The 12,655-nt window shown below is 32.4% G+C and overlaps 1 protein-coding gene and 1 pseudogene across 1 annotated transcript; one reads left to right on the forward strand and one right to left on the reverse strand.

Annotated features, from left to right (window-relative positions):
* The first annotated feature begins 689 nt into the window (after positions 1 to 689).
* Positions 690 to 10,086, forward strand: LOC125808239 (uncharacterized; annotated as a pseudogene).
* A 1,131-nt stretch (positions 10,087 to 11,217) lies between these two features.
* LOC125808240 (uncharacterized) lies at positions 11,218 to 12,108 on the reverse strand. The gene is made up of 3 exons (XM_049487959.1): positions 12,015 to 12,108; positions 11,758 to 11,918; positions 11,218 to 11,661 (listed from the first exon to the last, which is right to left on the reverse strand). The coding sequence occupies exons 1-3, from the start codon at positions 12,106 to 12,108 to the stop codon at positions 11,218 to 11,220; spliced, it is 699 nt and encodes a 232-aa protein (XP_049343916.1).
* Between the last annotated feature and the right edge of the window lie 547 nt (positions 12,109 to 12,655).

Here is a 12,655-nt window from a genome sequence, read left to right on the forward strand (position 1 = left end):
TTAGTATTTTAAATTAATTGTATTTATGGAAAGGGTCCTATTGAACCAAAATATACACCAATAATCGTTTACAGTGAAAAATAATAATAATTACAATTAACCATTTTTCATCAACATTCAAGTTTCTTCCCCAACATTTTACGTTTCTTCCACATTTCACGTTTCAAGATTAGCTTTCTTGAAGGGGCTAAATTGTTGTTCATCAAGAATTTTTGTTGATTGTTATACAAAATCCCTTTATTAATTCAAGCATATTCTCGGTTGGCAAGGTAATTTTCATCATCCATTTTGATTTTTTTGATTTGATGTTTAAAACGCCGATTCTATACCTTACGGATTTTTAGTCGAATTTTCTAATTTTTATGTGATTTTGTTTAAATATTCAGCATATATTTATGGTTTTCAATTTTTTTTTGTGATTTTATTTTAATTTTTCATATTTTGTAGATTCTAGAAATTCATATATATGTGAATTTTGTTTGATATTCAATACATTTTAATAATTGATAATATCGAAATTTGCTTTTAGGATTTTAGATTTTGGGGAAAGCATCTGATTGTCTACAATGACTGATTCAATCAGAATTACTAGAGGTATACCAAATAATATTCAAAAATTTTGGGAATTTCCCTCATTTGATTTGTGTATTACCCAAGGGTTGCTCGAAAATGTAGGATTTTCGGCTAGAATGGCACAAGAGAGCTCTTCCAAAAAAAGGAGAGTTTTGTGTACTGAAACCCGTGACGATCAAGGAAAAGATCGAAGTGATGAAGTACTACTTTATGGCGATGAAGAGGTATTAAATTATTTTGAAACTATTTTTGTATATTATGTCCATTGTTGATTTTGTGATTGCATGTTTATTGTTGACACTCCAGTGTTGGCATAATGCATGCTTTTATATGCTTGTAAAAATGTAAGGTATGCCAAATTGTGACTTAACCTCATCTGCACAATATTCTTCCAATTTACGAGATGATTAAGCATCAAACAAAAGAGAATTTCATCATCGTTTTGTATGTAGGACTAGTATTGTACAGTATAAAGATGTCTTGGCAACAATGTAAAAACATATCATATGACGTATAAGGATTTTACTTATAGGAAAATATAAAAATACATAGGTCCATTGAAACATTTTATGACCTGTTTATATTAGAAAAAGAATCACTCTTAAAATTTCATTGCCAAAAAGTTACATTATTGACAAAATTAAGAATCACACATTTGCAGTATTCTAAAACAAAAAAAATTGTATCCAATAACAAATTACATCCAATATTAAATTCAATATTTAATTGTATCCAGAAGTTACAGAAAGGCAACAAATATTACTATACAATTCTTAATTTATTTAAGATTTTTAACCTTTATAAAGTTATATGCATACATTAACAACAACTTCAAAACTAAAAAAATACACAATTTCATATATGCAAATCCAACTTGTGAGGATGAATATCAGGGCATATACTTTGACTCCATGTTGAGAGGATGAATATATGGGCATAACTTTGTCTTATATACATGATGAAAACTCAGAAACTACATGTCTATTATGCTAATTCAACTTGTGATTGTTTTATGTCATATATGACCCTAGTATTCTTCTTCTGATAATTTCCAATAATTCCTATCTCATCATCATATTGGAGGCTTGCTAGAGCCAAACAAAATTATGATGCATCACTTTTTACAGTATAAAGAACCCTAGTAACATAAACTTCCATCTCAGCAACACCCTCAAACTGTATTCTATTAGCCAATGTATTTGTCCCTAACTAGTTGTATACTTATATTAGATAGTTGTATAATATATTGTACTTTTTCAGTAGCTTTATGTATTCCAATTATTAAATTTATGGTATGAGTTCATTATGTATTCTATTTTTGGTTTCATATTAATTTTTTATCTCTTTAATATTCATAAATCAGAATGAACATTCAAGTTTTCAGAATGTTTTTCCATTTGTCGTATAGGTAGTTTCTCTTATTCTATTTTGTTATCTAGAAATAGAATTATATATCAATAATTATAGAAGTATGTATTCATTTATTTGAACATGTGCATGCAAGTGAATTTTATGTCAAAATCAACCTACAAAAGCTCCACATATCCAATGTGTCTTTAACAATGCATAAAAGCTGACTTGACTAGAAATTTACATGAGCATGTATATAATGTATTTCGCGAGAGCACTTGTTTTGGAAATTACATGCAAATGCATGGATGTTGTGTACGCGGACAAATACATAGGTGTTGCATGGCTTTAGAACTCAATTGCAGTTCTTGTTGAGCATTTGTCATACGTGTCAATGGATCTACGCTTCGTTTCACTTTAAGTGAATTCGCTTTGATTAGTGGATTAAACTGTGTCAGCGAAGAAAAAGATTTCATTTTTGATACAACAGAATCAAATAGGTTGATGGAACAGTATTTTCAGGGTGTTAAGTTGATCAGAAAAGTAGATATAATGGAGAGTTTTGAGGGAAAAATGTGGGATGATAATGATCAGGTTGGCTTGAAGTTTGCCATATTATTCTTCATCCAACAGTTATTTTTTCAGGTGAAAGAGTTCCCAAAAAAGTTCCTAGATTACATTTTGATCTGGTTGAAAGCGGTATGTACAGTCAGTTTCCATGGGGAAAAAAGCTTTCTACTTGTTGATGAATAGTTTGAGCAAGAAGATGGATAGTGAAAAACAGTTTTACAGAATCGGTGGCGTGCCAATTGTCATTCAAGTATGGTTATATGAGTGCAGCTCAAGTATTGACTTCCAAGTTGCTCAAAAGGTTAATGACCACATCCGAGGTTACTCAACTGGCAGACGGTCGAAGAGATTCCGAGATACAAAAAACTAATGAAAACCATATTCAGTGATGTTAATAGCAAGGTACTTAATTGAAATGTATTTAATAAAAGTCAAGTTGTATAGTTTTATTATTGTTTTTATTATGAATAGTAACAATTTTTTTGTGGTGCAGTTTAAATTCAGGAACATTATCCCCAATCAAAGGGAACTTGCAGTATTGCAATTGCCACCGGAGGGTATTGAGAATCAAGGTGAAGTTCAGTATTCTAATTCATCAGATGAGGTAATAAGTCATAGTAAAGATAAACCAGATGAGGTAATAAGTCATAGTAAAGATTGTGACGACGATTTTCAAGAACCTCCTCCACAAACAGTAAAAGTCAAAAGAAAAGGAAAAGTTGGTTCTTCACCGTCGCCTGTTAAAAAAAGGACAAAGAAGCAGTTGACTGATGGATCCAAACAGGTTGCACAAAAGTTGGAACCTCGTGTTGTTGTTAAACTGTCGGTGAAAAGAGGATATTGTATCCAAAAAAGTACCGAAGAAACTTAAGGTTGTTTTAAAGAAAACTAAATTTGTATATGCAGATCAAACTAATACAACATCGAATGATTTTAACATTCCAAGAGCAAGCGGATCTGAAGTGCAAGTATGGTTGAATGAGTTGTCAGATTTCAGAAAAGAAGTATCTACTATTTAATACATCTTTCTCAGTTTAACACTTCTTAGCATATTCATTTTTTTATTAAGCTACACTATTATGTTCTATTTTCAGGTTAAACAAGAGTTTGTTGACATTCTGTAACGACCCTAAAAACGAACTAGTGAAACTAGAGCCTCACATGTGAGTTTGGAGTTGAGAACTTGATGAAATGATGAGAAATGACAGTGACGTCCGAAAACTAGTCATTTGAACTAGTGAGTTGTAAGGGTCAACTTTAAATGGTCATATCTTTTAGCTCAAAACGAATTAGGTGGGACATTACCTATCTTATGAAAGGTCTTTGAGTCCTCTTTCCAACGCCACCGAGTTTGCCCAATTCCGACCTTGGAGTAAAAAGTTATGCCCGAAATATGAAGCACTGTCAGGCTGCAAAGGGCGAACTAAGACGGGAAGGGGCACAATTTTTAAGTCAAGAATTTATGGGTCCTTAGTCCTTTTCCAAAATTGATCTTATGCTATTATTTTCCTTTCCTAGCAACTATAAGACCTTTTTATGACCCAATTCCTTTCATTTAATAAGAATTTCCAAAATCATTCCCTCTCTCAAATATTTCTCTCAAGTTCAAGGAAGAAGAAGGGTGAAGAACTAGGGTTTCAAATTGGAGGCTTCTTTTATCGATTTTCGTGGGCTTTTTCAATATTAAGGTATGGGGATCCTTATCCTTGATTATTCTTTCTTTCAAGGAACCCAATCAAAAGGTTTTCAAGGTTTTTCAAATACACACAAAAACCTATTTCGATTATAGCATGGGTTCTTGCATAAAAAGGTTTTAAATGATGATTTATATGGTTATTAATGATTATTAATGGTTTTTAGAAAGAAATCCCCATGAACCCATGTCTTCTCAAATTCTCTAAATTTGGCCTAAAGTGGGTGTATTGATTTTGTGTAATTGATGGACGATTATTGTGTAGATTGTTGTGGACTGTTCATATATGTATTTATCTATGTTGAATTGTTAAGAATTGTTATTGAATTGAAGGATGTGGGATGTTAGCCTTGAATGGGCAAAATTGTGAATTGGTCTTCAAATTGATTATTGGCTTATGCTTAGCTTAACTTGTATAGTTGAATGTTGTTATTATCATTGTTATTGTATTGTTAATTGTTGGAATATGAGGATGATGAAGATAGTCATGGAAAGAGGGTAAGTTGATCAAACTTGATAAATATTGTATAATTGGCATGGAATTGAGTATTGTGGCTTATGGCCTTTGAAAAGGGTGGTAAGATGGCTTGATCTCTTAGTATTGATATAATTGTTATTGATTGGTTTGATCCACCTTTGGTGGAGGTGGTTATTTGTTGTATTATTGTGAATTGAGGCCATGAATGACATTATATAAATGTTATTATATTGTTGTATTATTATACACATATGAGGCTATATGTAAAGTCTTATATGAGGCTATATGCAAAGTCCTATATGAAGCTTTATGTAAAGTCCTATATGAAGCTATATGTAAAGTTTTATGTGAAGCTATATGTGAAGGTATGATGTGAATGAGTTTTATGTGAAGCTATATGTGAAGGTATAGTGTGAATGAGTTTTATGTGATCTTGTGATGATCCTATGTAAAGTGGATAGCATTGTGAGTTAAAGTATGACTTCTCATGATGTATATATGAAATGATGTTGGATTATGAAGTATCCTTAGATGATAATGATGTGACTTGGTTGATAGACTAAAGTGTCTCTCCTTGTTACTTAAAGTCTTGAATGCATGAATGTGTGAAGTGGGCTAGAACTAAGAAATGGTGCCCTTTCTATAAATGCTAAAAGAGGAATTCTAGGCCAAGACTTGAATTGGCAAAACTATGAAATGGTGCCCTTTCATAAGTCTAGCTTTCCTAAGTAAATGTAAAACCATGAAATCGGTAGACCTAATGGTGGTAGCCCTTCTCATGTGTGAAATGATGAACCTTGGACCGGTAGGCTTAAGACACTCTTAATGAAAAATCGGTAGGCCTAAGGCACCCTTCCAGGGAGATTTAATGAGCTATCCTTAATGAACCTTGATCGGTAGATCCTCGTGGTGCCCTTCTTGGTAGATGTGCTATGGGTCGGTAGACCTAATGATAGTGCCCTCTCTAGCACATACATGTGAATGAAATTACTTTATGGGAACTAATGCTAAGCACCGAGTGGATATGGTTAAGATGGTAGCTCTCCCGAGTATGAGGCAAGAGTACAATGAACATCTTTGGATATCCCCTAAACCATGTGCCTACATGGGATGTGTCCTAGTTCTACCCTTGGCAAGTAGAACGCCTTCCACGGTGTAGGGTTTTATGACACCGGATTTCATGTCTAGCTCGCATGGTCTATGTCGGTTAATGCCTATTCCCATCATGTGGGATGTGCACTCTAGTTATTGGATAAGTTCTACAACGTGTAGGTAGTAGTATGTGATGCGATCTACACATGGCACGAGTAGGATTTGAAGATACTAAAGTGAGTTCCCTAAGTCTAACGACTATTACGTGAAAGTCCCCTTATGTGCTTGAATGTCTCCAAAATGGTTTCTTAAAGAATGTTGGTCTATTGATGTTATGTTGTAAAGGAAATGTCCTTATCTAAGGTAATCTTGGGGAACAATTAAGTGTGCTTGAAGAGGTTGTATGGGCGGTCACTTCTTGTCTCACTCAAGTGTATCTTAAGATTATATTAGGTAGAGGTCCTATTGTAATGAAATGACATGTGTTCTTTTAAAGTTAAGCATGGGTTGTATATGGACATATGTTGAGTATATGTATGGTTGGGTATGGTCTTATATGTTAATGTTGACTTGTATTATGTCTCTTATACTTGTAAAGGAAAGGTTTTATCAAATGATATGAAAACATTTACTTCCTTGAAAATGTCCTTTTTGGCATGTTTTTGCATGGTCTCCATACTTAGTACTTAATTGTGCTAACCCCTTTCTTTCCCTTTTTGGACTAAAGTGTAGGGATTTGGAGATGATGACATGTCATGGCTATTTGATAGGTTTCTAAGTGTTGAAGATGAAGACTTGGTGAGTCCTCATATATTCGAGGACAATACCCCATATGTTCTTTTATGTCTTTTTAGTATTGTTTAAGTTGTGTATGGGATTGGTCCCGAATTTTGTACTCTAAAGTATTAGATGGTTTTGAGACATCATGTATAAAGTCTAGAAAGTCTTCCGCTTGCTATATATTTTTTTTATGAAATATTTTCTTGGTAAAGAAAGTTTTAAATTCCTTATGGTTTTTTGTGTCTATGCGATGAATGAATGCTAAGAGGCTTGTATTAGACCTCTTCGAGGTCGAGTACGCCGGTTACGACTAGGGGGTGCTCCCGGGTCGTGACACATTCGCAAATTGATCAACGATAACTTCAAGAATGGTCTGATAGCCATTAATTCTAAACAGACTGAGCAGGAGGTTCGTTATAAACAAATAATATGATGTAATGTATTTCAACTATTCATTAATGTATTATGTTGTAATATAACACAGGTCAGACATTATGATGATCCCATTGTCCCTCCAAATTTAAACGATAAAGAGAGGTATAAATCACCATATACTTCATTTCCTGAATCTCCATAGAATCAAGTGCAGGTAGTTCAGTTTGACAAATTGGAAGTTGGGAATTTGGAGGTACTTGTAGTTTTTTAGTTAGTTGCATCTTTTATTAATTTGGTTCAATATGAATTTATATATATTTCATTTTTTATCAAACTGTATACAAGACTATTATTATGGTGTATTTTACGCAATTTGAATTTATTAACCCTTATAAAGTTGTATCCATTAACATCTGAATATATGTTTCTTGGCTTTTTATTTCTCTGTTAAGACTATCAACATTTCAGATGTCAGTGATACAGAAAATGTTGTGCCCCAAGTAAGTCAAATTTTTTATTGTATTTTCTACTCAATACATAGCTATTCATTATCCTTTATAAGCCTCTGATATTTATATTTGTATACATGTATATACTTTCAATGTATACTTTTTCGATCAAACTGTATCCAGCAATCTTAACACGATTTATGCTTACACGTATTAACCGCCATAATATTTTATCCATTAATCGTTATCATTTGAATTGGACAAGGAATTTTCACTGTTGTATCCATTAACATTTGTTCATATGTTTTTATTAGTTTATTATATCTCGGAATCTCTTCCAAATCAATAATTAACATTAACATTTGAATTGAAATTGGACAAGGAGTTTTCACTGATGTATCCATTAACTAATAATTATTCATGTGTTTTTATTCTTTTATGTTTGTTTTAAGACCATCAACAATCCAGATGGAATAGGTTCCAAATCTGATGATCCCCAGGTAAGACAGGTTTTAGATTGTACTTTTGTTTAAATATCAATACTCCATTTTTTGATGTGTTGTCCATCATAATATGTGAATACAATATGCATATTTGCCTTAATTTTCAGTTCTCAATACATGTTCAATTTCATCTTATCAATTCCATTTATAATTTTTCATATTATAAGGTTTTTTGTCTCAACACTCTTGTTCGAAATCTGATTAAAATGGATGATGTATTCAGTGCTCCAAGACCTATAGTGCCTAGAGTACGTTATTTAATTTTGTAGGCAGATTACTTATATCATTATTAGTTTTATTAGATATAAGGATGTTATATTTTTATTAACTTACCAGGTAAATCAGCCAAGCTTTGCATTTGATATACCCCAAAAAAAGCACATGAACACGATGAGGAACAATTCCCATGTCCAGTCCCTATCCAGGCTATGGATCTCATGAATGTGACAATAGATTCACAGTTTGAATTGGACGATCAATTCATGCCTAGTCTCACTTCTATAAAGAGTAGCATCGCACCGCAGCCAACCACAATTGTAGGACACACCGCACAACTGCCAACTATAATTGCGGATCACATTACAACTACAACAGATCAGAATACTATCGATGTCCAGTTTTGTACGAGCGAAGAGAGAATGATGCATGATTTGAACAGACACCGTTACATACGCGTAGGAATAGACGTCCAGGTCCTTATAATATATCTCTGTATCTGACCAATTTTAGATCATCTGTTGGTATAGTATTTCAATTTTTCTAACTTTTTTTAATGTAATCATTTTTTTTTATTACTAGTGTTAGTGTGTTTTAATTTATTATTTTGTAACCATTTCAGGTAGTTCATCAAGTCAGCCCCATATTTTTGAACTGAAACACCCATTCATATTTGATTTGATCTCTGGCAATTATGATATACCTTTGTGGGATGCATTTCGTTCATGGGTCCGAGATGGCTTGCTTACAAAGCACGACAAAAAGTAAGTAGTTGAGAAATAATTACAATATATTTTTACAACATAACTATTTCTATTTTTGTATTCGGTAAAATGTTTGTTCGTGTTTAAACACCAGTTTTTGTTAGGTGCATCTGTGTTGTCTTGATAAATTTTGTATCTCATTGCTGGAATTAGTAAATATATTTAATGAATGGTATATTTTTTTCAATTTTTATTCTGTTTTTAGGAAGCATGATCAAGACCATTACAAGAAGCATCTAGCTGACTTCCCTGTGGCCATAAATCTTGGCGTTCTCCTAATAAACAATAAGAACTATTTCTATAATCTGTATTTCAAAGGACAGTTATTGGACAATTCAGTAATAATTACTTATCTTCATCTTTACTAACAATGTTGATTAGTAGTTACATTATTTATACCTTTGTTTTTAAATTTGTCAGCATATCGATGTGATTTTCTATTATCTCCGTAAAAAAAGTTAAGTATGAAGTTGGAAGCAACTACAAATACACAATTGTAGATTGTGTATTTAGTTCAAAGATTTCTTCTATTTGGGAAAAATATTTGGATTTAGACGGTGATGTTGGTTGTGCTGATGAAGAGCATGTCATTGGTGAATACATTAGAGGGTATATAATGCATGCTGCTATCCCTTGGCATATGGTTGATCATGTTTTTGTTCCTGTCCATGTTAAGGATGAATTCCATTAGGTATTGGCAGTGATTTCACTGAATGATAAACGTATCAACGTTATGACTCATATAGAGCAGCAGGCCATGAAACAGCTATCAAGGCAGAGATAGTTAAGCTGTCTCAGTTGATCCCTTTAAAATTAACAATGAATGACTATTACAAGAATAAAGGAATTGATGTATTGCAAGCTCAAGAAGAGAATGAGTTCTTTGATATAGTCTTCATTGATAATGTTCCTCAACAGACACATGGGACTTTGTAAGTTTCTATATTATTTTGAATTTACTATTATCAAATCATCAATTTTATATTGTTTATTTTTAATGTGTTGTATTGTAGGGATTGCGGTATTTATATGCTAGCTTTTGCCGAATACCTATCATACGAACAAGGGATTCTAGCGGGCAATTTGGATGCATCATTTCTACGGTCAAGATACGCTACACTTCTTTTGGAATTATGGCCAACAAGAAAATGATGCCGGATCAATAAGTGACAATGAAGCACCTCCGCGACATAGCAGGATTAATGTAGCATTTGAGGATAATGATACAATTCAAATAGATTAGTCATTGTCTATGCTTTGGTGTGTTATTATACATTAGTTTTTGTATTGCTATGGAACCCTTCTAAAGTTTTCCAGTACTGATTTTATTAATGTAAAAACTCTTGAAGTTATGGTTCAATCTTCTTAGTTAATATAATTTTAATGTTTTGAAGTTCTGGTTTTATATTCATGTGTATATTGTACAAGTCTTAATAATTTTGCAGGTATATATCCTGCATATTTTGGTTAGAAAATAGTATGGAACATAAAACATCAAAAAAATGAAAAATCCAATATTTAATTGTATCCAGAATTTATCACAAAATTTTTACGACTCTATCCCTATGTTGTTACTAATTACATTAACTTTCTGGAATACAAAATAGTTTATGTATTTAAAAAAAAAACAAATTCCAAACTAAAAAAAAAATACAATTTCATATTGTTAATATTTACATTAAACATAATGGGATACAAAAAGATTGTATGCACTCAAATAAAAAGAAAGCATCTATGAAACGAAAATTTCAAGCGTTATGCATCATATATTGGATACAAAACATCCAAAAAAAACATTTGGCCGGATGTGTGTTTTATAAGCGTAGCCTGCTGTGTGCTTTGTAATCATTGTGGCAACTGTGCTGTAGTAAGGTAAAAGACATTTGGCCGGATGAATTATGGTTGATTGTCTAAAGTTATGAAATTCTGGTTTTATTACTGTAAAATGGCGATGAATACATTATAAGAAGGGAATACAAAATGATATTGAAATACATCATGATGTTTGGGATACTAACTGATATTGGAATACATCATGATTTTTTGTAATATAAACTTATCCAGAGAAATAGTAAGTATAATTTTAAAGTCAATTATAAATACAATTTAGTTTGAATACAAATTATTGTATTTGTTATGTTTTTCACCAAAAAAGTATTTTCAATATTATTTTATTTTACTACTAATTTGTATTTATATTTTTTTGTGAATACACGTTAAATACAACAAATATAAATTAATAACATGGATATGAATACATTTCGAATGAAAACATATACAAAGAATTCCAAGATAGTAAATATATAAAACAGAGGGCATTAGAATTTGGGAAACAATTCCACTCTAATAAGATATAAAATTAAAGCATCATTAACTAAACAATACACGGTCCATTCCTACACGAACGCCTATTGTGCCCCATTAACCCACAAGTACTGCAAGAATTCTTGCTCTTCTTCCCATATAGCTCGATGTACGCCTTGTCACAATACTTTTTGGATGGCCTTCCAGGTAGCTTTTTGTGCTTTGGAGGCCGCACAATGTCGTCCTTAATATACCCAGGTACATTCCACTCGTTTTGATCACCTAAGGGAAAAATTGGAATGCTGTATGTATCCAACAAGTTACTTGGCTTGTACATGTCGGAACAATATGGTCCAACATCAAAATGTTTCTTCTTTAAAACGGCCCAAGCATGCGAACATGTTATTTCATCCAATTGAAACCTCTTGCAAGTACAAGTTTTATTTTCCAGACAGACAATATAGGTTCTACCTTCGTGATGAACACTGTACACATAATTATTTGATGGTACAATCTACAACAAATCAAATATGTTATGAACAATGTACACATAAAAAATCAGCTATGTTATATCATGTTGATAAACATATAGTAAAATATAACAGCATACCTTCATACGTAATGATGCTTCTTCATTAGCAACGAGCATCTCTTGAGGTTTACCACAAAGTGTGGTGAAAGTATGTGAAGCAGACGTATGATTTTTGAAATTCCATCTTGCAAACATTTGTCTTACTTCCTCAAGAAAGTCGTATATTGGTAATTCCCTTGCTTCAACCAAACAAGCATTTATGCACTCAACTATGTTTGATGTCATAACAAATCCTCGATCAACTGTTGCATATACCCTAGCCCATTATTCATAACCTGCTGATTCCAAGTAATTCTTTACACGAACATCAACTTGTTCAACCTTTTCCATCAGTTCATCGAATTCTGATTGTTTGTATGCCTTTGCCATCCCATAAAAACTTTCGAAAGACTATTGTGTGACTTTTTAAATAATGTTTCACATTTTTCCATAGATGCCAAATGAAGGCATAATGAGGGACTCCATCAAATACCCTTGAAACTGCGTTTATAATACTCTCATTTCGATCGGAAACAACACACATGTTATCTTTAACTCCATATGCTACTCTAAACTGTTCAAAAAATCAAGTCCAGGATGCATCATTTTCTGAATCAATAATTCCATATGCTAGCGGCAACACATTTCCTATACACATAACATTGATAAAATTATTCTTCATAAAGAAATACAATTTTAAGTACCGAATCAAATTTCATATATTATAATTCGAATACCTGCTCCGTCAACAGTACTCGCATAAACAAATGTACCATTATACGTCCCCCTGAGATGGTTGCCATCAACTACGACAATTGGTCTACAACACTCAAAATCTTTTATGAACGAGAAGAGAGAAATAAAAAGATACAGAAATTGATTTTCATCGGTTTTCTTCATCGTTATATGTGATCCAGGGTAGGTAGTGTCCAATATG

This window comes from Solanum verrucosum, unplaced genomic scaffold (assembly GCF_900185275.1).
Source record: "Solanum verrucosum unplaced genomic scaffold, falcon-dt-bn FXZP01000234.1, whole genome shotgun sequence".
Classification (NCBI taxonomy): Eukaryota; Viridiplantae; Streptophyta; class Magnoliopsida; order Solanales; family Solanaceae; genus Solanum; species Solanum verrucosum.